Source organism: Drosophila ananassae, chromosome XR (assembly GCF_017639315.1).
Source record: "Drosophila ananassae strain 14024-0371.13 chromosome XR, ASM1763931v2, whole genome shotgun sequence".
NCBI classification, from domain to species: domain Eukaryota; kingdom Metazoa; phylum Arthropoda; class Insecta; order Diptera; family Drosophilidae; genus Drosophila; species Drosophila ananassae.
In genome coordinates, this window is record NC_057932.1 from 21,882,329 (window position 1) to 21,908,587 (window position 26,259).

The 26,259-nt window shown below is 50.6% G+C and overlaps 4 protein-coding genes across 8 annotated transcripts; 3 read left to right on the forward strand and 1 right to left on the reverse strand.

The window, feature by feature from the left end:
- Positions 1-569: 569 nt before the first annotated feature.
- LOC6501903 lies at positions 570-5,546 on the forward strand. 2 transcript variants are annotated; one of them, XM_001966661.4, is made up of 7 exons: positions 570-4,003; positions 4,061-4,189; positions 4,292-4,468; positions 4,535-4,603; positions 4,664-4,807; positions 4,869-4,928; positions 5,039-5,546. In XM_001966661.4, exons 1-7 carry the CDS (start codon positions 3,170-3,172, stop codon positions 5,450-5,452), a joined length of 1,827 nt encoding a protein of 608 aa, XP_001966697.3. In that variant the 5' UTR covers positions 570-3,169; the 3' UTR covers positions 5,453-5,546. The 2 variants fall into 2 exon arrangements, with proteins under 2 accessions (XP_001966697.3, XP_032308324.1); XM_032452433.2 differs by having other exon boundaries at positions 4,082-4,189.
- Positions 5,547-6,104: 558 nt separating this feature from the next.
- Positions 6,105-15,738, forward strand: LOC6501904 (protein unzipped). 4 transcript variants are annotated; one of them, XM_032452316.2, is made up of 4 exons: positions 6,105-6,344; positions 12,322-12,490; positions 14,461-14,550; positions 14,626-15,233. In XM_032452316.2, the coding sequence occupies exons 2-4, from the start codon at positions 12,332-12,334 to the stop codon at positions 15,001-15,003; spliced, it is 627 nt and encodes a 208-aa protein (XP_032308207.1). In that variant the 5' UTR covers positions 6,105-6,344; positions 12,322-12,331; the 3' UTR covers positions 15,004-15,233. The 4 variants fall into 4 exon arrangements, with proteins under 4 accessions (XP_032308207.1, XP_001966696.1, XP_032308208.1 ...); XM_001966660.4 differs by lacking the exon at positions 6,105-6,344 and adding an exon at positions 11,876-12,233 and having other exon boundaries at positions 12,325-12,490; XM_032452317.2 differs by lacking the exons at positions 6,105-6,344; positions 14,461-14,550; positions 14,626-15,233 and adding exons at positions 12,039-12,233; positions 15,355-15,498; positions 15,559-15,738.
- LOC6501921 (fibrinogen-like protein A) lies at positions 15,734-17,449 on the reverse strand. Its single transcript, XM_001966658.4, has 4 exons — positions 17,229-17,449; positions 16,879-17,069; positions 16,244-16,816; positions 15,734-15,978 (listed from the first exon to the last, which is right to left on the reverse strand). The coding sequence occupies exons 1-4, from the start codon at positions 17,337-17,339 to the stop codon at positions 15,837-15,839; spliced, it is 1,017 nt and encodes a 338-aa protein (XP_001966694.1). The 5' UTR covers positions 17,340-17,449; the 3' UTR covers positions 15,734-15,836.
- A 143-nt stretch (positions 17,450-17,592) lies between these two features.
- Positions 17,593-19,192, forward strand: LOC6501905 (microfibril-associated glycoprotein 4). The gene is made up of 5 exons (XM_001966657.4): positions 17,593-18,016; positions 18,067-18,107; positions 18,169-18,282; positions 18,343-18,906; positions 18,971-19,192. The coding sequence occupies exons 1-5, from the start codon at positions 17,903-17,905 to the stop codon at positions 19,110-19,112; spliced, it is 975 nt and encodes a 324-aa protein (XP_001966693.1). The 5' UTR covers positions 17,593-17,902; the 3' UTR covers positions 19,113-19,192.
- The last annotated feature ends 7,067 nt before the right edge of the window (positions 19,193-26,259 follow it).

A 26,259-nucleotide genomic window follows, 5' to 3' on the forward strand; every position in this document is an offset into this window, starting at 1 on the left:
CGGACACCGTGTATTAATAAAATCGAATGGAGTTCGCGGCTGGCCGCATGAATATGTTTTTTTGAGTGCAACCCGCTTTTTTCAGCCGATATCGAATTAATTGCCAGCCAGGCAACTGCCAGGCGGCAGTCCGGTGGACTGGATTCGCTCATTTACGAGCTCCAGACTCCGTCGAATTACTCAAGATGCTGGGCATGGGATCGCGGCCCACAGGTGGCCCCTTTCGGGCCGTACTCTGGCCCGATTGAAATCCGTTCACGGCACGTCTTGTCTCACTAAACCAAAATATCAGAGCCGTGCATAAATTAAAGATTGTGCCACAGCGACTTCGTTTCCTGTCCCCGGCTCAGTGACTAATTGCAAACAATTACTTGTAATAAGCACGCGTAGTGTTCAAATGTTCGAATGTTCAAAAGCCCGAAATGTTCGAATGTTCGAGTGTTCAAGTGTTCGAGTGTTCGAGTCCGGAGACAAATTGACAAAAACTGCAGCCGACAACTTGATTTGTGGCGTGAAAAGGAAGCTGTCAAGTCACGAGTTGCAGATTTGAATGGGTTCAAGGTGCACCGGGGATTCTCTTATTAAACATTTAACAAGATTCAATATACTCATTGTTGTACAACAGTTCATAATAATTTGTTAGTGGGCCGAAGCCAATCATTGAAAATCAGTCACAGCTATTAGGCGGGCTTTTTCTATTCAAATTCGTCGCGATTGTATTCTTATTCCTGTTGCTGGTCGGCGATAAAAAGTGAATAATGAGATGGTAATCGCTTGGTGGATGACTTCACGGGCCGGCTTACAGAAATCATAATGCATTTGAGCCAAGTTTACATGTCGCCAGCTCTGAGGCCGTCATTTCCAGCGGATTGGCAAACCGAACGTGATCGCCGACATCGAAGAAACATGGGAAATTACTAAAAATAGAGCAGTGTTTGGTTTTTTTCGGATTATGATTTTGTCTGGATGTCAGACCCCGCGGCAGCTGCTGCCCAGATATTGGCCACCTGGTCGCCTTTCGAGGGGATCTTACGAAACCGAATCAAACTTGATAGACTACTGATACAGGATACATGTAGAAGCTACTGGTAACTGAAGTAGGACTTGGTCAAGTTTGGCGTCCAACGGCTTCAGAGCCGGGCTCACGGACCTATTAGGAGCAATTATACAACGAATCCAGATCGAATCGGCGCCTGGGGCGTTTGGTCAAGGAAAAAGCAAATTGCAGCAACTACTGGTTCATTAATAAAGGAATTTGTTTGTTTTGCAACCGACTGCGAAAATCCGTCACTTTTACGAGCCTGCCGTGATCACATTCTATTTAGAGACAGGCCGAGATCGAAATTAAAATCATAAACTCTGGGAGTAATAAAAGAACTAAAGTCCAAATCAAAACGCTGCTTGAAAACACTATTAGCTATTTTTTATATTTTTCATAAGTTGTATGTCTGCGAGTTGCCAAGCAGCGAAACGAAGTCAAACGATTTGGCAAGGGTATTATTTATTGCACAAACATATGTGTTAATAAAAAACACACACACCGACAAGGCGAGCCAGTGGTTCGGGTTTCGACTTAAATGTCTTTGGAATCACCGCGATTATTTCGGATACTGGCACTCACTTATTGCCGCAGATCGTAACTCTCGGCTCTCGGCGGGAGTACAGATTGCGCGGCAATGTCAAGTACTGATGGCTCATTAGCGGCCGAATGGCGCTGCCGTTTCCGCTTCCGGCTTACTCCGCCGCAGATCCGAGCCACAAGTCATCGCCGGGATGACGACAATTAAAACGGCTTCAATGGCGGCCGAAATGTGGCGAGGTGAGAACCCCTACTCGCCGATTGAAGCATTGGCAGGCAGCTTCCGAATGGACTTCAAGCCGAAGCCCGTCTCCCCAGCTCAGGGCCTGGCTTATTTTATGCCCCGACAAGTGCCCTATCAGAAGCAAATCATCGCCCCATGAATGCCAAGAAGTGTATCAGATAAAGGGGCATTTGGGGCGTTTAATAGTTTCATAATTGCGTAGCACATGAGCTTGGATAAGTGGGCATGCACTGAGAAAAACCCCCTTGGGCTTCTTCCAAGGCAACCCTCACGCGTAATCGCAGTCTTGCAAATAGTGAAATTGCTGGGCTTTCTCGGGATTGTTTAATAATTTATATTTTAATTGGCGAGAGCTCTTAAATTAAGAGTCTTAACTCATTTCTCTGCTGTGTGCTTTGGCGGGCCCGAGCGCGGCCCAAAGTTTAGGGCACGCTTCAACAGTTGGAATTGCGCTCAAACGCTTATGTCATACCGCCAGCAGCCCGCCCGCCCCACCGAACTTGCGCACTTGAAAGGTTAAACGAGCGTGACAAGCCGCCGACTTGGACTACCAGAGTGCCTGAGCGCCTGGGTATCCGAGCATCCGAGCTTGTGGCTGCCTGACTCACCCCCCGATCTCCATCTGGGCTGCCATTCACGTAATCTCCCCGGGTTAGTGCCCCTGAAGATCACCGCGTTGCGTTTCCATTTGTCTAATGGCCAAATGGCAAGTAACAGTCGCTTTTGATACCCTCCTGGCGTTTATGTAAGCCGAAACCCTCCGAAACCCTCTGCGTTTATGTAAGCTAGAGCTTTATTAATTATGATACCTGAGAAGCCCGTCTTGATGATCGAGAATCCGGCCGGGCGACGGCCTCTGGATATTCTAGTTCGGGGGCTACAGCTTTTTTTTTTTATTAGCCAGGCAAAGGTCGTCCCATTACGAGTGGTTCGTACTTATCAGAGCAAGACCCGTCCTAATGACAAACGACAATTACCGGGCATTATCGTACATTTTATTTGACGGAATTAAGTAATTGAGTTGCCCAGAAGTAGTCCCAGGGCCCGACGGGCCAAGACTTACTCGAATTGATTTATCTTAATGCGAATTGCAACATTATATGGTAGCAGCGTTTTCCTAACGAGGTTCGCCCACAAAATGACAAATTATTGGCTGCCATTGATTGGCAGAGGAGCTGTGTGCGAAAGTGGAAAAAGTGACCAACATACTGAGCTCTGAGCTCTGGTGGACGTCACATATTGCACAATAGTCGTTTAAGGAGGCGTGGGCGAGTGGGCGAGTGGGCGGACCCAAGGGACACGCCCCTCCCAGCCAAGTGAAGCGGGACTCTGCGGCGATCTTATATATGCTGGCAGGGGCGCATTCCCGGGATCAGTTACCTCTCAATCGGCGGCCAATGGAAAACCTACGAGTGCAGCACCTGCTGGTCCTCGGCCTGATACTCGGGACTCCAGGATGCCTGGAAGCTAAGCCGCGAAAGCTCCATAGAGGAGGCATGGAGCTGCAGTCGCACTATTTGAAGGCCATCGCGGCGCACAGGCGGCTGGAGCGGGTCCTGGAGAAGGAGGAGCTCCTGGCGGTCATGGCCATCGGATTGCTGAACGGAGCTCGCCAGGCAGAGGCCCAGATGGAGCAGCACCTTGCCGACGGCGTCCGGGAGCTGCTCGAGAAAATGAACTTCACGGAAAGTAGCCGGATCGTCTCCCACATCGACGCCATCGAGCACCAGATGGCCCGGGACAGAAGGGCCCTGGACATACTCACGCGGGCGGTGGACGTCCTCGCCCAAAAAAAGGACGAGCAGGAGTTCCTGGGTCAGCTGCGGGACATGGCCCAGCAGCAGAGGGAGGAGGAGCTGCTCCAGCAGGAGCTGTCCGCCGACGTCACGGACCAGCCCCACCTGGGCGAGCGATTGGGCAGACTACGGAGGAACATCCTCAAACAGGTGCCGCAGATGAAGCTAGACCTGGACGTGAAGATAGAGAAGGCTCTGAAGCACTTCCTGGACGAAGCTCCAGAAGACGGGGTCTTGGCCAAGGCCAAGGGAAAGATGACCCGAAAACGGCAGGCAAACAGGCTGGATCAGGATTCCAGGAGGGAGCAGGATCAGCAGCAGGAGCCATCGGAACGCCAGGAAATCCCAGAGGAGATGAGAATCATAAAATCAATCTTGTCAGAGGTGGCTATTCTCGAAAATTTGTTTGCAATCTTTGGTCGCCAGAGTTGAGAATTTCAGGCTCATGAATTGCGCTTCCAGGACGACTTCCGGGAGAATCTGGTGGACCAGCAGGAGCAGCAGCAGAAGCAGATCCAGGTCCAGGAGAGACGGCCCAAGCCCGAGGACGCCCTGGAAACGGACATGCCAGTGAGTTTCGGAATCCACTTTCTAATGTGACTAACCTGTCTTGTGTTGCGATTTAAAAAACCAATCCTGACTTGGAAATCCTTAATGTGTAACGGTCTCCAGACCAAAAGTCCCAATATTACAGTGAAGCCTAGGATAATGATCAGGCCGGAAAAGCAGGAGGAGGCACCCGGCGGTGCAGGATCCTCTGAGCTGGAGAACGAGGACGAGGAGGAAGCCGACACAGCCGGAGGAGGTGGCGGTGGAGGGCTAGTGGGGATCATAGGAGGCCTGAGCGGTGTGAGTAATGATTCCTGAGAATATCTTAGACTCATTGACTGAAACGTATACATTGGGCTCTCCCAGGGCGAAGGTGGATCAGATGTGGGAGCCCTCATTGGTGCTCTTACTGGCGTGGTGTCCACTCTGTTTGGGGTAAGGTTATGGACGGTCCTCCCAAGCCCAGTAACACATCTTTCAATTGCCCTTTTGTAGCCTGGAGGCCTTGATGTGGAGGGTCTGATCAAAACTTCCACTTCCCTGATAGCTGGACTTCTCGCAGGAAACAAGAACTTTGGTCTCGTCCTGGGACAGTACGTAGGCACGGCTCTGGACGGACTCTCAGGAGGAGGAGGAGCTGTACGTTAATAAAAATTGGATTTGGAGATACAAAGGAGACTTACACCCTCGATTTTTTCAGATTAACAACGGCCAGTTTTTGGGAAACTTCCTGGGAACTGTGATAGCCGCTCTGAGCGCAGTATTTATCCAATCGATTTATAAACCGTTCTACTAATCCCACTAGACTAGAAATACTGGAACCCTTTATTCTACAAACGACTTCAGTTTTGAACTTTCTTCCCGTCCTAGGATCCCGAAGAGGAGGGACCCCCGCAGCCCCTGACCTTCACCAAGAACTTCATCACCAGCTTCCTGGAGGCGAAGTTCACTCCCATCTCCGACGACGTTTCCGAGGAGCGGCATGGCAGTGAGGAGTTGCCACGCCCTCGCAAGAAAAAGGAGGGTGGCGGGTGGGCGGCCACGGCGGCGAGTCACTTCGACTCGGGGGGGTTCGTGAAACAGGTGGCCTCCCACCTGGTGAGCAACGCCCTGGGCCTCCTCCTGAACGCCGGCCTGGGGGCCTCGGGAGGAGCGTCGAGCGCCTCCAAGGGGATCTTCGCCAGCAGCAGCAGTGCCCACCATGGCGGAGGAGTTGCGGAGCACCACCACCGCTCCTGGAGCGCCCAGGACCAGGGAGTCCACTACGAAGACGAGCCGTTCTAGCCACTTAGCTCTTAGCAGTTACTTTTTTTTTTTTTTTTGTTTGCTTACTTAAGTTTTTCAATAAAATAAAATGTGGAAAAGCCCATGACGTAAAGACACTAACAGCCGGCCACTTAGGCAGCTAAGAAAGCGTTAAAGGGGAGCCTCTTGGCCAAATGGCGTAACCACTTTGATGGAGATTAGAGACTGTCCAGTGGCTGCACATTTGAATGGGGAAGCAGCTGGCATTAAGATCCCAATTGAAGCGGAGTTGTCTACTTGGTAGTGGCTTTCAATGTGCATTCCTCCCCAATTACACGGCCCATCCAACTATAGCCCTAGAAACTGACAAAGTACACCCAGAATTTAATGAACACTGTATTGTAATACGTTTCCCCACATCTTGGGGCAGCGTTTTGGTTCCGCGTTTCTCGGAAACTTGCCCAACTACTCACTGGAGCGGGTACGGTGTCACTTTCACTGATTGCACGTTCCATTAAAATGCTTTTACCTCTTTCTTTTGCCAGACTGCCAGGTGGCTTCTCTCCTCTCTCTCTCTCCGGCTGGGCTGGCAGTTGGCCAAGAGAAAGAGCAGCTCTGCCTCTCTCTCCGCTCTTTCTCTGATTTTGGCCAAGTTTCGGCCACTCAGCCCCTTCTTTCGACGGCGTTTAGTAATGCGTACATCTTTCACAAGACCGAGTGACGTTTTGCGGGCCGTTTAGTTGACGTGTTTTCGATTTGAAAAACCCCTGTTTTGAGTGTTTCGATATTTTTGTTCAATTTTTTTTGTGGTTTTCGGACTTCGAGTGTGGTGCTGTGCGGCCTTTATTTGCCATTTGCCTTTTTAAATTGTTAATGAACTCGTCAATTTGGTAGCTCAAGAGTCAGCTCCGTTCCCAGTGCGGCATAGAAAGTGAGTAAATACATATACGGACCAGAAGTGGGGGCCAAATGGGAGAGGGGGATCGAACATCCCGGCCGGCAGTGCCTGCAAACAAAAGACTTAGGCAACGAACTTGCTAACTGGGCTAAGCCTCAACGCGAAACTCTGGCCATAGGTCAGGTCTGGGGGGGGGCCCGCGTTGGCGTGCTAATTGCCCGATAAATAAGCTAACAAAGTCCAAATGGAGTTTCGATTTCCATGATTCACGCAGAAGTTGTGTCGATTTATCATTAGTGATTATTATGTAATTGCGGACAATTAGGCAAACACTGGCAATTACTAAGCGTACAGGTGCCAGAACCACAACGCTGACAGCCAAGCCAATCAATCAATCAGGCGCCTGTGAGTTCTTCACACTGCGGCTATTGGTAACGAATTGTTGACCCCTAGAGCCGGAGACCAACCTGCTCCGGCTGCTAACCTGGCCGAAGAAACCGGTAACAGTCTCAAGGTCGATGGCTCAATGGCTTTCGGCCCAGCAAAGTCCAAGAGCCATGAGCTGTGTGCCGTGAGCCGCGAGCTCTGGCCCATAAACTATAAAATCGGCGATAAGAAACCCAAACTCAACCAAAATCAAAACAAAATTAAATAAAAAGCAAGACGATGAAAAAGCGAAAGTAATCGCCATGAAAGTGGAGCAGCTGGAGCAGCGAGCTTTAATTTTTTCGAATTTTCGAAGGCAATCGGTGAGGGGGCGTCGCGATAATGATAAAAACCCACTGATTTATGCGCCGGTTTAGGTGTCATATCCAACTCGGTCAGTAAGTTTATTGACCAGACGAGTTTGTAACAATGCACCAGATTTCCGATCGAGAAGTTATGCAAATCGATGGGGCCAACTTCGATTGGGCCATTAAACTATCTATTAGTCTATTAGACAATGCACTCCCTTATCTCGCCTCTATTATGACCATCGAAAAGATGAAAGCGAAACCACAGACCGTTTACAAGTCTATTAATGTTTTCACACCGCCTCCAGTGCAATCGTATTTTGGTCATAGTTCCTAAGCAAACATTGCTCAAGCCTCCGAACGCGATTTTCAATTTACGGATCATTTAACAGCTCTGAGTTCTGCACGCCAATTAAGCCAGAAATGATTAAGCTTAAATGCCATTCAAGATATTAATGAGCATTCACCAAATTATACTATTATTATTGGGCGACCTTCGGCCGCTAGACTTAAATAAAATTGGTCTCGAGCTTAGTAGACCAGAGTGCCCAAAAATTCCACAGAAGCTTGCGCGGAATGCTCTTTAGAGAAGGCGGACAATCTCGCAATGATCATCTCGAAAATACACTTTATGAAGTGGAAAGCTAACATAAAATATTGTTTGGAGTGCACGTTCTGTAATGAATCAGAATCATGCCAGCAAATCGCTTTGGCCTGGTCGAGAACAAAGTCAGAAGTGCAAGTGAACGGTCATTTGGCTACGCCTTTTCCAATTATACTCGCTCCGGCGATTGGGCACAAAATCCGAAAACCAAAAACAAGACTCGAGACACAAGACCTCTTGATGTGAAGGACTGGCCCGAGCGGGCTTAAGCGGGCTAAATAATAAGCCATTTCAATTGCTTATTACTGGGCTGTAAAGCGAGCCATTAGGTTTGCCAACTCCGTCTAATGGCTCGCTTTATTGAGCCGTTTCGATTGGAAGTGTCATCTGTTGCAAACCCGACAGGATCCATTCTGCATACCAACAGGTAGTACTAACTGGTGGCTGGGCCATTAAAGTCTTGCGACAGAGCCCTCTCCGGGCGCACTTTCAATTGGCCGTCTAACGAACTCAAAAGCCTCAAAATTAAAGAGTCTATGGAAAATGTTTGTGGCCGACTGCCGTTTATTTTCCAAGTTGTTAGGCGGGCTTGCAAAGTACCTGTACCTGCTTTTTGTTAACTGAATTGTGCCTGCGTGCACTTAGCCCAGTCATCGTCGCCAGAACAGCGATGTTCGGTGACATTAATGCCGAGACATGGCCAAAAAAAGCTGCTAGCTGGCTATCTGTCTGGCTGACTGACTGCATGGCCGACTGTCTGGCTGTACGATGTGCATAATGACCGCCGTTTCCCAACCTCCGTACTCGGATTGGGCAACTGCCACATTACGCCCCGACATACCGGGGAAGGGTACAACTATACAACTATAACGATTTGCAAAGAACAAATGGCCACCGGTTAGTACGGATTTAATGCGTCTGGCCCACAAATGACATTTGACATTTTGGCCAAAACTGAAACTTAAACTGAAACTGAGACTGAGACTAAGTCGAGCCGAAACTGGAATTGCGATGAAGATCGGCTGGAATGAAAACATGAAGGCAAACAAAGTGGGGTCAGATCGGATGGGCAGGTATTTGCGGCGCTTATGGGGTCTTGGCCGGATCACAACGGCTAATGTTATGGCAACTTGGCCAAGATTGGCTCAACTAAAGTCCGCGACAAAGTGCAAGTCTCCGGCCCGTCGCATGTCCGTCATAAAAATTATGACACGCGCTGTGGCTCCGGTGGAGTAATTGATAGATTGACTGGAGTAGTGACTGGCTGATTGAAGGAGGGGCGGAGTGACGAGGCGCCACTGCCACAAGCTACGAGCTGCCAAGCTGCAACTGCCGGAGATTTAATTGCAGTCCGTGGATAATTTTCCGACTGCAAATTGCGCTGCCAGATTGGCGAGAACAGAGAGCTGTGTGCAGAATGATAGCCCCTCCTCTGATCTGCAATATCAGATTGCATTTGTTTACCAGAAGGCTGGGTATGAGACTCCCTCAGACACCTGCCAACAACAAAACATAAAAACCGAAAGTGGCCGAAACCGAAATTAAGTCAATCCGGCCAGAAACCGAAACCGAAACGGAAAAAGTAAGAGGTGGCTTCTGCAGGTTCTGCAAGATCGAGGACAAATGTCAAGATGGACCGGAGACTCCAGATGGCAAGTGGCGATCGGCGTTCAGCGATCAGCGATCAGCGATCTCCCCATCTCCTCTCTGACCTTGTGACCCACAAAACTTAGCTTATAGCTTTTGGGTTTGGACGTTAAAGGTGCGAAGGTTCGTTCGGGTTTTGCGGTTTCGCTGCTGATATCTTTTAAAAGTTTTTTATTTGCTATTTCAACGGATGCGCGCATTAATTTTGCTTTATATGGAGCCCTCTGTCCGCAATACGTTGCATAAAAACCAAAATTAAACCGAAAACACGAGAAATAAAAAGCAAGCAGTGGGGCAAGGTGCCCCTTTGTGTCAATTAAGGATTATGTTTCAGTTCCATTTCGGGTAATTGCTCAACCTGGTATCTGCCTAAATGACTAAATGTAGGGGACTTACATGGGTCATACGTATTCTAGACCAAAGTCTCACTTTTCCCCTCGAACCCCCCACAACTACAGGCAGCTTTCAGGATTAGGACATTTCATATAGATCCACAATGGGATCGATCTATAGGGTATATACAGATCGACTTCAGGCCTTTCGCTTCGGAGCTTTAAAAATCGGTGAAACCAGTGACCTTGAGCCAGAGTGTTGATTGGCCAGTCGGCTGATAAGCCGCCGCGAAAACGGGTTAATTGGCAGGCGCAAGGGGCTAATTAGAAAGGTTCCCCCGATGCAGATCCAGATCCGGATCCGGAGCCTGATCTAGCTGAAACCCCACTGACATCTGCACTTGAATGCGCCATAAAAAGCGCGTGAAACGCTTCTTGACAGCATTACTTCATTAACTCTTCATAATTAATTCAGCAGAAAATAGTAGATGGCCTGACACCTGCTAATAGATCCCAATCAAGTCGAATCAAAGAGATCTCTAATGGCCTGAAAACATAGTTCGGACAATTAAATTCTTGAAATTGACTTAATCAAACACTCGGATTTGACTAAAATTGGCGCCGATTTGTAGAGTCGAGTCGAATTCTAAGCCCCCCTAGCCGTCGCATGGAATAATTATGCACCTATGTAGTCCATATGTGCAATAGTAGATCGAATCGGATCGGATCAGATCGCAGTATAATGCCGAATCCAGTTATTACGTTTCGTTTGAATCCGATACGCGCACTTTGACTCCAATTTATCGGATCGAATCAGATCGGCTTGGATCGTTTTGGATCTGGCGGTCCGAAGGCGAACTACTTGATTGAATTTTCTTAGTTTCGTTTTCTAGGGGGGGCTGTGATAAGACCGGCCTTTAAAACCACAATAGCCTATAATACATTCGTAGAAGCGTAAGACCCCAAGACCGGAGCACTTCTCAAAGCATCAGACTTAAAAGGAACAGGACATTTTCTTTATAATAGTTTTAAAGACCCACTAAAGATCCCTCCTAAAAAATCAGAAGGAGTTTTGTATATTTATGCTTGCTTCTTGAGCGATCTCCCCCCTGAATATTGACCTGCGATTCTAGTTTTGTTTTCTTGGTTTTTGTTCTCCTTCAAGACGGCATTTCATGTAGAGCCCGTATGGGGCCCGTAAATACGTATAATTTATGGTGATTATTAATCGTAAAAAGCGTATTAACTTGCGGGTTTACATAGGCATTTCGATTATAGTTGCTAAGCTGGCTTATGACAAATCCAATTCTAAGCATACGCCTCAATGTTTGGGTCAAGGCCCCTAATAATTTTGCATTTAAGTTGAATTCGTTGAAGGTGTTCTTGGTTTTTGCTCTAAAACTTTTTGCTCTAAGTGCATAGATCATAATTGCGGTCTATCGATGGTGTCCCTGAAACGTCCTCTTCTTTCCATAGTTTATGGCTATAGACTTTGCAAACCTAATCCATGAATATGTATCCTCTTTTATCCCAATAAACCACAAGTATGATCTACCAACTTCCACTTTAAATAATTAAAACAAAAAATTAAAAAACATATGTACTATTTTCAGTATACATTGACGATAGTCCTTGCCCTACCCCTGCTTGAGTTCCCAAAACGAAATGTATGCATATGTGTCCTTTTAATTGATTCATCCAAGTCCTTAAACCCCAATTACTGTTGAATTAATTCCCCTTTCAATGGCTTAGACATCCAAGTCGAGTTAAACACAACTCCTAACCTTATGTAACCTCGCCAAGATGAGACGCCGCCGAAGAAATGATTGAGAACGCACATTGCGCATACGCAGCGTATGACCGACTTGTGGACCTGAAGTGTTTGGCTGCGTCAGTGGTGTGTTTGGTGTGCCGCGCGAGTGTGTGTGGCTTAATTGAAAGCCAAAGAGTCAAAATTAAAAGCGCATTGCAGAAACAGCACCAACAATAGTGGCTGAAAAGGCAGCCCGCAGTAGCCGCCCAGCCACCTAACGTCTCGGCTTTGCACTTTATTGAGCGCTTTCCGTTCCAATTTTGGCTCAAAACGTGTTCGCCGTCGACGCAGCCGTCGGCGTCGCGCTCATCGCGCTGCCCGCAGCTCGCAGCCGCAGTCGCAGTCGGCGCCGTCATCGGGCCACAATCAAACTGAATTTTTGGCCAGGGATTGCGTTGGAGCGGCCGCATGGCTGGGTATTTTTCGATGGTTGGCTGGAATGGCTGGATTGCTCAGTGATTCGGTGGCTTACTGGCTGTTTGGCTTTTTGGCTTTCTGGCGCCTTGAGTGACGTCAACGGTGGTGCTGGCAGCGACTGAGACCGACGCCGAGGCAGAGGCTGAGGCAGAGGCAGAGGCCGAGGCAGCGCTGTGCGCCTGCGCCGTGGGCAGTGTAACCGATTTTTTGGCCACTGCTAAATCATTGAAGTAACTTTCGTCTGCAGTCATTTGCTTAAAGTTAGTGAACGTGCTAGTATCGCGTATCTGGCGGACAAACCTCGACCAGCGTTGATCAATACTCAGCTTTTGTTTTTTGTTGTTTGTTTTTTGTTTGGCGAGCTTTACTTTTCTGGTGTGTAGAAGGCCCCAGATGAGCCCATGGCTCAGACCTCTGTTCCGAAGATGATAACCCAACCTCTCCTCTTCCTGTCACTTTCCAGAAGAGCAGAGATGCAGTTCCCCGTGCACCGAGTGTTGCTGTCGATGGCCCTGTTATCGGTGTCGCTGTCGCTGACGGCCGCCGCCCCCGCGCCCCAGCAGCAGGCGCTGTCGGAAATCGAGAGCTTCCAGGACGCCAGCGAAGCGGAGCTGAATCCCCTGAACGGCGAGGTAAATACCACATACATCCCTGAATCTAGGAAGTCCCACTCGCCTGAAAGAGACGGCGTGCTCCGGGCTCCGAGTAGCGAGACAGAGAGGGAGTCGGGTGAGGGGGCACTTATTGTCTTCTGGCGTGAAAGTGAATTTTGCGCACGTTGCTGCATTGTTGTTGTGCAAGCCGATAATTTGGGGCTCAGCGGCTTGGCGGCTCAGCTGAGCCAGCGCCAGAGGCAGAGCTCGGTCTTGGCGGTGCATTGAACCACCGTCTGGTGATGGAAAATATGCAAATGGCCACCAATGGCCACTGGAATTGTGTATGTGGGTAAAGCCAAGCAGCCCCAGCCGCAGACGCAGACCGATTTTGAATTCGTCGGCCATAGGTTCGGACCGAACGACCTTGATGGCGCAAAAAGACAAAAACAAAACAAACTTGTTAACGACCTACGATAACATTTCAAAACCATTTCAAGAGCCAGCCCACAGAAGAGGAAAAAAACCGAGCAGGGGCGGGGAGAAAGAGAGAGGCGAGGCGGCTGTAGACCCGTCTTGTTCGCGGCTCATCACTTCTTCTTATTCGCACGGATTGTGAAAGACGGACGCTCCCCGCTGACCCGGCCCGGTCGGTGGTGCTGACGGGTTTCGAGTCTGGGTGGAAAGTTGGCAGCGAAATAGGAAGAAGTGGGGATTGCAGGCCATTAGCCATTAGCTTCACAAATCAATAATCGGCCAAGTCGATTCCGAGATTCTCCTCAAGGATCCGCTCCCAGGGCTACAAGGCAACAGCTTCCAGAAATCTCCAGCAGCTGGGCCGGCCCTCTAGCCCCACACCCTCAGCCCCTTCGCGGCTTAACACCTGCTCAGATTTCAACAACTGACCTGATTTCCGCCGACATATAAATCATAGCTCACGCTTGCTGTTCGCACTTCGAGGGGCTTCAAGCGAGGAGCGGGGCTGGCTTTTTAGTTTTGTTTAACTAATAAATGGCCCGGCCAAAACGCTTAGTGCGGGCTCAGTTCCAAACATAATTTTGCCTTTTTCGAATTGGGAAATCGTGGGGCTCTCGAGTGGGAGAATGGCAGAACAATGAGCCGAAATTGCCAAATTACCCTCGACTAAATGAGTCGCATAATTTTTTAAGATCTCCGAGCTAGACTGACAGATAGTATCTGGGGGCTGGGGCTAGTGGCGGTGGCTGTTTTTATTTATTGTCCGTAATGACTTGTACCTTGGAGTAAGCGAGCTGTCCTAAGTTGTGGCTGACTCTTTGGGTAAACGCTCCTCCGCAATAACACATAATTTGAGAACTTGTAAGCTTCATTTACCCCACTAATACCCCGCCCAGAGTATGGGTATTTCTGGCCCCCAGTTACCCAAGAATGTCAGTGGGGCTGATGTCACAGTGGCCCCCAAAAGCGACTAAGTACTGGTGGAGCGGAGCCGTACTAATGGCCGGCCCACTGCAATTAACGAGTGCACTAAAATCCGGATCCGATTGGTTATGCGAACGGATTAGAAATTAGCGGATTTCGCCTCCGAATCGGTGTGCATACATATCGCATTAATTTCGACTCTCCGGCCGACTTGACTCTGGCCAGATGACGAGGTGAATTTTAAGTGCTGCCCCCTGAAAGTGCCAGATACCACATAACAGATACTAGGTACAGTCAAGACACAAAAGAGCAATCGCCTTAGAATGAGCGAAGGTCCCCGACTGCCGACTGGCCAGTGATTTAATTACGAGTATGCGGTTTTCTTGAAGCAGGCCCCTGTCCGGAATTGGGTCAAGTCTAACTGGCCCCAAGTGTCGAGTACTTTGTTTGTTTCTTGCCTCTTTGGCTTCGGTCTGAACCCAAAGAAACCTCAAATAGATCACCACCAGACGAGACATTTCGAGGCTTGTTCTGACTGCGCGCGCCCCTAGTCCTTTGTGGTGTTGGTCCTTACAAGGTATCCCTTTTCTATTGCCCCGCTTTTCCAGGAGGTGTTGGGCGACCAAGAGCGAACCAAACGGAAGCTGCCCGACGCCACATTCGAGGCCAAAAACGCCGTCCTAGGCTTTGTCTTCGGCGTGAGTATTTGAACTTCTATAAGCCACCTCCTCTGACAGGATTATAACTCAAAAAAATGATTTTGAAACCCGTAGAAGATCGACAACTTCCTGGACACCAAGACCCGGGTGATCGAGCAACTGGACCGCGCCAACATTGAGAAGAACAAGCAGTGGGACATCAAGTCGCCGGTGCCCATCAAGGACTTCCAGACCCTGATCACCGCCGTCGTCTCGCCCAAGATCCGCTCGATCGGAAACATCGCCAACGACCTGACCACCGGAGTCCTGACCACCATCACCGCCTTCAGCGGCTCGTCCTCCGGCAACGGCAACCCGAACGCCGGCCTGGGCAACGTGGTGTCCAAGTTCCTCAGCTTCTCTGGCCCCATCCTGCAGGGCTCCTCCGGCGGAGTGAACGGCATCGCCGGAGTGACGACACCGGCCCCAGACTCCGACGAGGCAGGCTACTAAGCTCCATCAGAGCTGCTGCTCTTTGTTGACCTCTGAAGCACCCACACCCCATCCCCAGAGTGTTTTTTTACCTTTCCAGTGCCTAGACTTCCACTTCCTTCCGATTTTAGCCCTCTTGTAGTTAAGTTTCATGTTTGTAAATATTCGGCATATAGAAATGTACATATAAACGACCAATTCACGACCTACACAAAGCTAATAAAAGCGAAAATTACGAAAACATCTCACTACACAACTGCCTTTTTCCTGTCTGGGTTTTGCGGGAGATCTATTGGAACTTAAGATTGCAAAGGTCAAAGTTGGAGGCCAGAGAACTGACGCTTTTTTTTGTTTTTTGATTCTATTTGCCAGAGGCGGCGCCGTGCGGGGGGCAAGGACTTGAGCGACGCGGCGGAGATCGGCGAGGACGCCTCCTTGGAGCTTCCTGGCGAGCTGCTGAACAAGTCCTTCCAGACGGTCACCAACATATCGAAGGCCATATCCCGTCTGATGCTAGTAAGTGCTTGGCTCCAGAGAGTCCCAGGGGAATCTAATGAGTTTCAATTTTTACTTCAGAACTCCGCTCGCCGCTATTCCCGGTTCGTGCTCTTCTTCAAGCCCGTTTTCGGGGACGCCCTGGTTGTGAAAGGCTCCGAAGACCCCACCACTACCACCACCACTACCACCACCACTACCACCACCACTCCCAGGACCACCTCCACCACCACCGAAGCGGACAAGGTCAACGAAATCTAAGCCAAACTGCCAAAAGGCAGACTCCATAGAATTTATTGTTTTTTTGTTGCATTACATTCAATTTATTTAACGTAAGTGACTTCAAGTCGTTATCCTAATCATGACCCACTGCGGGGACGCACCAGCATTCGGACAAACTTCAGGGAGCCCTTGGGTCCGTCCAGGAATCCCCTCCACAGGATGCCCTTAAAGCCGTCGACGTCCCGCTCCAAAAGACGCTGGTACAGCCCGAACGGGTTGCTGAAACAAAGGCATTTAATCGATTGATTTTGCAAAACTATCGGGTTAGGAAATATTTTGTTGCTAAGCTTGTTATGTACCTACTACGATTAACTATATTTATACTCCTGTTATCGGTAATATCGATCAAGTTTGGTCTAATCGGTGTCGAGTCGACTTATCGCTTAATGGAAAATAAACTTATTAAACGCTGAGTGGCATATCTGATGATTTGCGACTAACTTCATCGATATTATCGAAGTGCTCTACTCCCCTGGGTACTCACCTGAGATTGCAGCTGGCGCCGTACCAGAAGGCCCCCGATTGGGCCGCCGCGCAGTTCGACTCGCTCTCGTCATTGTCCCGGTCCTGAGTGCTGAACTTTTTTCCAGTGTGCTGGCGCAGGGCATCGGCGGCGTCGCCCTGGTACTTGCCCAGGACATTCAACCTGTACTGCTCCGACTCGCTGCCGATGCTGAAGTGATCGTAGTGGGCGTAGCGCAGCTCCTGTTTCCTGTTCTGGAGCTGCACGAGGAGCTCGTAGTTGTCGCTGCTGGTGATCTGGTGGAGCTTTTCCAAGCCGATGAAGAACTCGGTGGTGAGCTGGCCGAAGCCGATCTTGTAGTCGCCCCAGTTTCGGTTGAAGTCCTCGGTGCCGTCTTTCCGGTTCACCACCACCGTCCAGCCCCCACCCCGCTCCTTCTGGTCGCAGAAGACGAAGAAGGGCTCCACGTTGGCGCGAGGTCGGATACGGGTTACTCCATGCTGCTGCTTCACGCAGTTCGCCGGCGTGGCAGGTACCCCACCCCCGGCGACCACTGCTCCTCCTTCGCCCAGGAGCTGCGGCTCGAGGCTCAAGCTGTTGCCGGGAGAGGATTAGTCTACAAGAGCTGGAATAACTACCAAAGCCACACCACTCACAATCGGGAGCCCAAAAGGTTGGGCGTGCTCGCTGAGAGGGCCACCGACGGGGAGGCTCCCAGTCTCCGCAGGTCCACTAGCTGCTCCTGGAGGCCGCCGATCTTCTGCTTGAACTCGTCGATCTCTCTGGCCAAGGACTGGATGCGGGTCGTCAGGGCGCTGACGGAATCGGCAGGGCAGCTACTGGAGGTCTGTGACGGATTCAAATTGGATTAGAAACACTCCAACCTACAATTATCGGGCAATTAACTCGCTAACTGGGAGAAAAGGTTAGTCCCCGTCACGAATTCTCGATAACTGTTTATACAAAAAGATTCCAAGTTCTTCCAGGTATTCCCCGATGCACCTACCACGTTTTCCAGCGAAGGAGGCACTACCAGGCCGCCACCCAGGTTCACTGGCGTGGTGGAGAGGCAGGCCATGGCCATCACCAGGGCGTCCAGCTGCACCATCTGCGACATTTTTCACGACGTGACCAGTGGTCAGTATCTAGACGTCCGGCTAACTAAGCTTCTGTGGAATAATCTAACCGATCGCAGGCACAATGCAATTAGAAATGCGACTGCGACTGCAATGCGAAACTCAAACCAAAGGTCACTCGACTATTGCAAAACGGGTATGCTAAGCAGAGCGAGATGAGCAACGGGAGCAGTGACGAGGAATAGGAGCTCTAAAGGCAAAACACAAATACTGGCACCAGGATATCTTGCAAGGAAAAGGATAGACCACTGAACGAAGACGGAGAAGCCTAAAAAAATACGAATTTAATGGTGTGCCTCACATATACAGACTAGTCTCGACTCCAAAGTTGTCAGACGCGTTATAAAGCCGATTAATTGGAATTCAGTGATCGAGTGACTCGGCCAGCATCTCCAATAAAATACTAGTCGCTTCCAGATCGGCGTGTTTACCAACCAACTGAGTCAGTTACCGCACTGCTGTCGTCGCTAAAACAGGGTCTCACATCGACACACCGTACTGTATACTAGGTGTCACAACTAGTGAACACAAAGCCTTTGAGATAATGGCGCTGGAGGCGATTGTCACGGCCCTGGCCTGCCTCAGCGCCTCCCCAAATTCGTCGGAGAGCAGCCACCATTCCATGATAATGAAGAACTCCGTGGAGCCAATGGCTTTAGTGAGTAGACAGAACTTTGAAATCGGACTGCGACTAATAGCTCCTTTCAGGATAGCTGTCCTGGGAGCACCTTGGGAGCTTTGGCTCTTCGGTAAGTGCGTTAATATACCACTCATACTTCTATAGTACAGCATCTACATCTTCTCATTTAGGATTCAGTTTATGACGGATGAGCTGCAGTCACTCAGAACGGAACTCAACGAACTGCAGCAGTTGATCGACGAATACAAAAGACGCGCCCAAGAAGCTCCTCTCGGAACCAGAATGTAACCAATGACTTTTATACAATTCACAATCGAATAACTCCCATCTCCCACCTCGATTAGCCTGCAACCTTCCTCGCCTTTGATACTCAACACCGTGCCGGACAAAACGCCGAAGAACTGCTTCGGCCAAAGCCACGGACAGGTTCGGATACGAATCGGCCACAACAAGGAACCCTTCTTCGTCAGCTGCGACCAAAAAATTCGCTACGGAAACGGGGAAGGAGGCTGGCTGGTGGTGGCCTACAGGTTCGACGGCAGCGAGGAATTTAACCGCGACTGGCAGAACTACAAAGCCGGCTTCGGGGTCCTCAACGGGGAGTTCTTCATCGGCCTTGACAAGCTCCATAGGCTGACGAACGGCGAAGAGCAGGAGTTGCTGGTGGTGATGCGGAACAAGAACAGGGAGGAGCGGTTCGCCATCTACGACCACTTCAGCATCGGCAGCGAGGCAGAGAAGTACCTGCTCTACGTTCTGGGAGCCTACAGCGGCGACGCTGGCGACTCGCTGCGCTACCACGCCGGCAAGAAGTTTACCACCTACGACCAGGACAACGACGACAACGGGCAGAACTGCGCCAGAACCCACGCGGGAGCCTGGTGGTACGGCCGCGAGTGCTTCGAAAGGTACAGACCGCAATCAACATCATATTCAGATAGAAATAATCATACTTTATATACTTCTGTGCAGCAACCTCTTCGGGACCTTCCAGACCAAGTACGGGGCAGAGATCGACTACTTCAAGGGCATCCTGTGGAAGACCTTCCTGCCAGGACCCAAGGGCTCCCTAGCCTACGTCCGGATGCTGATTCGACCCCGCAAGAAGCCCTGATTGTCGGCCGAGAGGAGCTGGCATCTTTGACTCCCCAGAAGACTAATTAGCTTTCCTAAAAATAAACAGCGACTACTAGACGCTTCCCAGAGGCTTTTCGCACCGCCCTGCTTGGCTGACTGCAAACTGGTTCAGTCATCTATCTACTATATATCGATGTACAATACCGGGAAATAATGCCGCTAATTAAGAAGTTTTATTTGCATACAAAGGTAGACGGAGGTTTCGCGGGGGAGTCTTTCCAAGAAGCACAAATTTTTTCCCGAAAATAAGCCCCTAGAATAACTTAGCTATGAGTGTAATGGAAAATGTGTATGTAATTATTGGCACTTTCTCTGTACATTTGAAAAGTATGGGGTAAGTTCCCACTGACTCCCCGCCTGCCCCAATCCTGCCCAGAAACATTTTCGCAAGCATCGTGGCACTCGAGTGCGAATGTGAAAGCGGGGGAGGGGAAATAAGCTCCCGTGCAATTGTGTTCCAAGTTCTATAAATAACGAGAGGCTCCACCAGGTATGCTGAATACAATATGCTCTAATTATGCTGACTAGTTATGTTTTGAAAATTCAAATTTAACCGCCAAGCGCCCGAGCGAAGAATTTTTCCCTGAGTAGAGTGACCGTTTCGGGAACCTCGCTCTCCTTCTCTCCACTCACTCAACTCACCACGATCGGACACAATTGTGTTTCTTGCAACAAGTTGCATTCCGTGCGGTTTGATGGCAGCCATTTTGGGGCATGTCGAACATGTTGCCGCCCGAGCGGAGAGTTTTCCCCTGAGTAGAGTGCCCGCTTCGTGATCCTCGCTCTCTTTCTCTCAGCTCACCACGATCGAACACAATTGTGTTGGTTGCAACAAGTTGCATACCGTGCGGCTTGGTGGCAGCCATTTTGTGGCATGGCGAACATGTTGCTGCCCTCGCGTCCCTTCGAAGTTCGAACGCAGATCTCGCCCGGATCAAAAGTTTTTCTTCAATTGGTGCTATTATTTTAGTATTTAATTAGTTTAGTCGCCAATCTGGCCGAATTCCTTGAAATGAGTTCCACTTTGTGGTTGTTTGGCTTGGAAAACGCGAGTGCAATCAGACAGACACTTGTGCGAATGGAAGTGCGTGGGCGGCGTCGGCCCCTGTCCGCCCTCCGTCAGCGGGCCGGAGGAGCCCCAGTGCACCTCATAGTGCCTCACACACAGGGACGTGTGCGTCCAACAGCGATGGAAGTACAGTAGGCACGTAAGTGGCAACGTTTGTTTTCTGTCCTGTTTTTGCTATTGTTGTCTGCGGGGGATGCATCTCAAAGATCGCTGATGGGAAATAGGCTTCCTAGGGGATAAAATCGAGGGAAGCATAAGAGGTATCAGTATGGGACTGCAGGCCCCAAATGATGGCTACAGGAGCAGGACCCTGGGCGGCGAAGAGTATCGGGGCCGAGTGAACTGCCTGACACTCTAAGTACCGTGTTCTGGCTCATTGGGAACATGATTGTTAATAAATTTGCTAGATTCCCGCCCACCGCCTCTGGCCAACTTTCGGGAGGACGGTCGCAAAATATTAAACAAAGCGTACGCGAGGGGTAGGGGGATTGGGAGGGGGAGTGGGAGTGGGAGTGGGAATTCAGAACTCGCAGAACTCTCAACTGACAATGAAATGTTGGCCGTGAGTTCCGGAGCTACTTCATCAACTACTTCCACTTTTTGGCCTTTGTTTCGATTGTGTATTGTTTTTGTGTTGCGCCCCATCCCTGCCACCCCCCTGGCGCCCCCCGCCCGCTCTCGTTTTTATTTCGCCTGTTTATTTCATGTTTGTGCTATATTTGTACTCTGTGTTCTTGAGTGTTTTGAATTTTCATAAAACTTTTGCTCGTTTGCCGCTAATAAATTATTTTCAGAGAAAAGTTGGCTCCTGGCGCCTGGCTTTGCAGCTCTAAGCTGTTCGCAGAAGGGACATTTCTCTGGCTCCCTCTTTCTCTTTCTGTTTCTCTTCCCTTCGCTATCGCTGTCCCTTTCTCCCTCTCGTGCTCCATCTCTTTCCTTGGGGCTGTCTCCGTCGCCAGTCCCCCGCCTCCTGCCGCCAGCCCTCTGGAGAGAGACTTCGATACCGATTTCACAAACTGCATATTGTCCTGGAATGTGTCCTGGGCGGAGCGAACGGCAAAAGGACCCAGGACATTACAGACCCGCTTGCTCGTCCCGTCCCTGTTTTTTATTGGCACCACTCCGGACCTGTCTGTGTTCTGTTTTGTTCATAAATAATTTGCACCACAACTCAATTTCTTGGGCGTAAATCACTGTGTGGTCACTGGCTCCTCGCTCCTCGCCCCACTCCCCACTCCCCGCCCACATTGTTTCATTCTCTCCTCGAATTATTTCCCGACTTGATTCGGCTTTATTCCCACGTTGTTTTCTTGCCGGCCAGTTGCCGCACAATGCCTTGCTTATTCCTCGGCCGGAGCAACTTTGCCCCGTCCCCGTCCCACGGGAGGCAGCAGCTCCCGGCTCATTGACGGAGGGACAGCAGGACGCCGGACAGCAGGACAGCCGGACAGTCGGACTGGCGGACTCTGACTTTGTAGTCTTATGTGTTAAATCAACAAAAGTTGCCGCAAACTTTTCAATTGGCTTGACAAATATAAAGGAATCCACAACGCCGCGTATTGGGGCGCCCGGACAGGACGAGTAATGGACAGAAGGGACCTGGGGCCCTGCGACAGCCACCCTGCGACAGCTCCTCCCATATAACAAGTCTCCGCCAAAAAGCACTCACAGTCTTTCGCTGAGTGTATGCAACAAGGCCGTAGCTGCTACGCATTCCGCACATGAAGTTGCAATAAAAATAACATTACACTAAATTCTGATACTCCGTGGCCCAGAAGGCGGGGGCGGCGAAGGAGGGCTCCCGCACCCACCCCCGCCCCCGGACTGCCAGCAATAAATTGCAATTCCAAGTCACTTAAATTGCAACAAATAACAGGCGGCAGCCCGACAGCCCGACAGACCGACAGCGGAAGAACTCAAGCCGAGGGCGGCTGGGAGGCGCCCTTAACCCTCGCTGGCCCCCAAATGTCAACGTGTTAAGGGCTGGCAGTGGGGAGCCGGGTCCTGGCCCACCTGGATTTTCGGCACCAGAGCTGCAGGGGAATTAAAGCCTGGAATTAGCCAATTTGTAGCGGGATGTTGTCTTCCCTTTAATGCGGACTATTTATCCTTCTGCTGCCACTCGGCCGGGGCACTTGCAACTGCCACTGAAGCTGCAACAAAAGTGTCAGCGCTGAGGAATGGCGGAGATTTATCGTGGGGCGTGGGGGCGTGGGGAGGGCGCTTATTGCCTCTCCCAACACAATGCCTTTATGAGCAGGACTCTGATTTATTTATATTAAAAATTACGCCATCCGCGGGCCGCTCCTCGCTCTGCGGCACTTATCCGATGGCACATCGCCGGGAAGTTTCGTCCAAATGTGCATTTGCTTTTAGCGCGGACTAGCGGACATTAAAAATGCATTTACGGGCGCCATTTGCGGGGTCACAGGTCAATCGAGGCGCCCAAAGCTGGCGGGGGGCGGGCCGAATGGGAGTATCGAATGGGAGACACTACAAAAAACAGAAACTGAATCGAACCGAACCGAAGCACAAACTTTCTTTGTCATCCCGACGCGGATGCTGCCTTCAATTAGCCGGCGGATCAACTAGAACTGACCCTCCGGGCCACGACAAAGCCCCGCCCCGCCCCTGGCAACCTTTGACCCCGGCTCTCCGAAAGTGGCCTCTTAATTAAACCAAAATGTTCACAGCCGCTTGGGCAATTCAGTTAGTTTCAATCTTCCCGTCCACCTGGCCTGGACCGACCGGACTAGCCCGGCCCGGCCCGGCCCGACCTGGCCAACAACGGAGATTCAAGTACCATATATAACTCATAACGACTCGGCTGGAAACAAACAGAAAAAACCGAAAACAGCCGGAATAGTAGAAAAAAGCAAACAGAAGCCGGAAAAAATTGCAGTCGCACCCGAAAAAGCCGCAAAAAAAGAAAATGCAACTTTATGCGTGAAAAAAGGGGTCGGAGCAGGGCGGGGGGCGGTGTTTGGACTCCAATTTTTGCGCTGAAAGAGGGCAAAAAGCTAAACAATGACAGCTGCAGATGACGCCGGGCGAGGGGACTTCGCTGGCATTTACTTACGGTCGAACGCACTTCATCTGGAAACCATAAAATTGAAAAATTCTGCAGCGAACATGGCATGGCGAGCCACCGAGGGGCGAGGGGTTGGGTTAAGTCAGAGAAGTTTGGGGCTGGGGCAGAGGGCCCTGGCTACGGGTTTGGCTTTTAAACCGCACAAAAGTCATTTGAGCGCCGTCGTTAACATGTCACACACACATATGCACTGACTAGAACCCCACACCGGCAGCCACCGCCCACCAGTTCGCCCCTCCACACATCCGCCCATCCAGCCCCAGGCATCCCGTCCAGCAAACAATGCAGTGGTCCTAGAGATGGCAGTCCCAGATAGCTGAAAGTCGCACCAGAAATGCGAAGGGAGGAGCTGTACTCTCCGAACTGGTGGATCGTATCAGGAAGAATGGTTCTGGACGGGAGTAGACTTGAAGCCCGAGCTCCCTCAGACTTGGGCGCCCATCTCCAGCGGGTTCCGGCCATGAGCAGCACGGCCTCGTGGCCATCACCGTCAGTATTAGCAGGACCCTTTCCTTCAGCCGGCAGTGCTCCTTCTGCTGCGAGTCCTTCCTCCTGCCAAAAGGCAACCGCAAAATGCGCGGGCCACATGTCCGTTTGGTTCGCTTTTCATTTGGCGATCATCCCCTTAACCCTCATCCCCTCGCCCTTCACCCTTCACCCTTCAGCCTTAACCCACTCATGCCGCCCACATATGACTTTGTTCATTTCGTTTGTTTTACAATAACAACAACGGCGGGGGGCGGCGTGGGCGGTAATGGCAAAAAAACGGGCTCATAATTAAAATGTTTGGAAAAGCACAAAACGCAAGCGGGCTGGGAGAGAATAAGCGGCTGCCAAATGGGAAACGAAAGAAGGAAACGCTTGCCGGCCGAATGAAATGTTAACAAAAAATGTTAATGGCAGTCATTTCTCCGCATAGCCCCCCAAGCCGCTCCAGCTCCTCCTCAAGCCTTTATTCTTCGGCCATAACTTTTGTTCGGTCCTCAGTTGAGGTTTGTCCGCCACAGGCGGGATTGAACTCGGGGGCGGGCAGCAGGGCGTATGGGCGATAAGCCCCAGCCCCCAAACCGCAGGTCTCCGACTTTTTGGGCTTCGGCTCCCCGCTACAGAGGCTTAAAGGCCGCCTAGAACTGCCTTCTTGCGAAACTAATCAATTAAGTACTCTTTAAATATTTCAGAGCAGTGTCTGCCGTGTGGTGTATACTGTATACAGTAGAACCCCGCTCTTTAAGCCGCTTTGGCCCTTCCTCACACATGGCATGGCATGGCATGGCTATGGCTATGGCTCTTGGCCCAGACCGCAGAAAAAAACAATTGCATGTTCTATTTCGCCCGGATTTTCTCGCAAATTGTTGTTCGCGCTGGCCCGGCAGTCGCTTTGTGAGACTTCGCATTCGCCGGCTATGCGAGCGCGTAATTAATTTCCCGCTGCTATTATTCGCATTGAAATCACAGAAACAACAGCGAGTACAACAAAAACTAGCCGCGACAATGCGAGTCGGTGGCATTTTTAATTACTTGCATGGGAATTAATTATGAAAATGGGGGAGGGTGCCTGGCCACGAATGTGGGGTGGGGTGGGGCTAACCAAGGAGGTGAAATTGCTAAGCGGTGGCCGGCACAAAGGACTCCAAGGAGAGGACGCCTGGAGGTGGAAGGGCGGACGCGACACAGTTGACGCGGAACCACACAAGAATTCCTCCAATGGGAGTGGCGGGCAAGAGCCTGCGATTGCTGGACTTCTGCATAACCAATAATACTCAGATTTGGCCACATTCCCGGCTAATTGTTTGGCGGAAAACAAATCCGGAGGCCGAACTCCGAACGCCCAACGCCCCACGCCGAAAGCCAGTGAGAACAAATCGAGAGCTTTCACTTCACTCATTAGCATATCAATTAAACGCAACACGCACATCGAAATGGGCAACGACGTGGCTCGGAGACCGGCCCGGATCAGGACTAACTTTTCTTTGATGAAACTTTATCCTGCCACACACACGACTACACCAAACCACCCCCACCCCACCCCACACACATGCGTGTCGTTAAGGCCAAGACTGGTTGTATACAGTTTGACTTTTATTATTTTAGTTGAACTTCTTTCGCTCTCAGCGCCTCAGCAGGGCGGGAGAGGGGTGTCGGGAAGGGTGGGCCAAGGGTGCGGAGGCAAGACACGTCAGGAGGGTGCGTGGAATTGGGGTGGACCTGCTCACTCGCTCGCAGCCTCACGGAGGAGCTCCGCTTTGTTGTTTTCAAAAATCAAAAGATTAGCATCCAGCTGGATGGAGCTGACCAAGAAACACTCACGCCAATGTATAGATTCAGGACACGGCAAGGACATTCGAAGGACCATTCGAAGCTGCCCAGCTTCCTCTATTCAACTTCATCCCCCAGGATCCACCCCAAAGTCCATGTGTGAGCCTGGACGGGGCCTGTCTTATGGGCTTTCTGGTGCGGGCCGAGTCCTGTCGTAGGCCCTGCCTTTATTGGTGTCCTGTCGCCAGCTGCCAGGCCAACTTAATGCCTGTCCATCCGACGGAGCTGTCGGAGCTGCCCCATCTCGGGGCAAGCTCAAGGCCCCCGTGCATCCGGCCGGCCGTTTGGCTGTTTTGTTCGTCCATCGGCCACTAATTCATCAAATTTAGCTCAAAACTGAAGATTAATGACTTACGTGTCGCATATTACGAAACTTGGTGACTTGATGAAATTTATTATTGTGAGTTGCCAGTAGAAGGCAGTGGGCAGTGGGAAGTGGGCAGTCAGTAGTGGGCACTCGCCCCCACCCCGTAGAGGGGCGCACTTTAATCGTGGAGCAGTCGTAAAGCCTAGTTTACGGCCTGTCCTGGACGCGATTGTTGCAACTCCTTGGGCCCCGGCCCGCCAGAAGGTAATTAGTTTCGGAAGCAATCAGCCCGGACACTCGCCCGGATTCCCGGTTATTGGATTAAATTGCACGGCCTCTAG

Excerpts from the sequence above, each read along its gene's own strand:
- LOC6501903 (XM_001966661.4), top strand. The coding sequence starts at position 3,170 with ATGCTGGCAGGGGCGCATTCCCGGGATCAGTTACCTCTCAATCGGCGG. Across the intron at positions 4,004-4,060 it reads TAAAATCAATCTTGTCAGAG|GCTCATGAATTGCGCTTCCA; the intron begins GTGGCTATTCTC and ends TGAGAATTTCAG. Across the intron at positions 4,190-4,291 it reads CCCTGGAAACGGACATGCCA|ACCAAAAGTCCCAATATTAC; the intron begins GTGAGTTTCGGA and ends AACGGTCTCCAG.
- LOC6501904 (XM_032452316.2), top strand. The coding sequence starts at position 12,332 with ATGCAGTTCCCCGTGCACCGAGTGTTGCTGTCGATGGCCCTGTTATCG. Across the intron at positions 12,491-14,460 it reads TGAATCCCCTGAACGGCGAG|GAGGTGTTGGGCGACCAAGA; the intron begins GTAAATACCACA and ends CCGCTTTTCCAG. Across the intron at positions 14,551-14,625 it reads TCCTAGGCTTTGTCTTCGGC|AAGATCGACAACTTCCTGGA; the intron begins GTGAGTATTTGA and ends TGAAACCCGTAG.
- LOC6501921 (XM_001966658.4), bottom strand. The coding sequence starts at position 17,339 with ATGTCGCAGATGGTGCAGCTGGACGCCCTGGTGATGGCCATGGCCTGC. Across the intron at positions 17,070-17,228 it reads CTCCTTCGCTGGAAAACGTG|ACCTCCAGTAGCTGCCCTGC; the intron begins GTAGGTGCATCG and ends AATCCGTCACAG. Across the intron at positions 15,979-16,243 it reads GGCGCCAGCTGCAATCTCAG|CAACCCGTTCGGGCTGTACC; the intron begins GTGAGTACCCAG and ends CCTTTGTTTCAG.
- LOC6501905 (XM_001966657.4), top strand. The coding sequence starts at position 17,903 with ATGGCGCTGGAGGCGATTGTCACGGCCCTGGCCTGCCTCAGCGCCTCC. Across the intron at positions 18,017-18,066 it reads CCGTGGAGCCAATGGCTTTA|GATAGCTGTCCTGGGAGCAC; the intron begins GTGAGTAGACAG and ends AGCTCCTTTCAG. Across the intron at positions 18,283-18,342 it reads GCTCCTCTCGGAACCAGAAT|CCTGCAACCTTCCTCGCCTT; the intron begins GTAACCAATGAC and ends CACCTCGATTAG.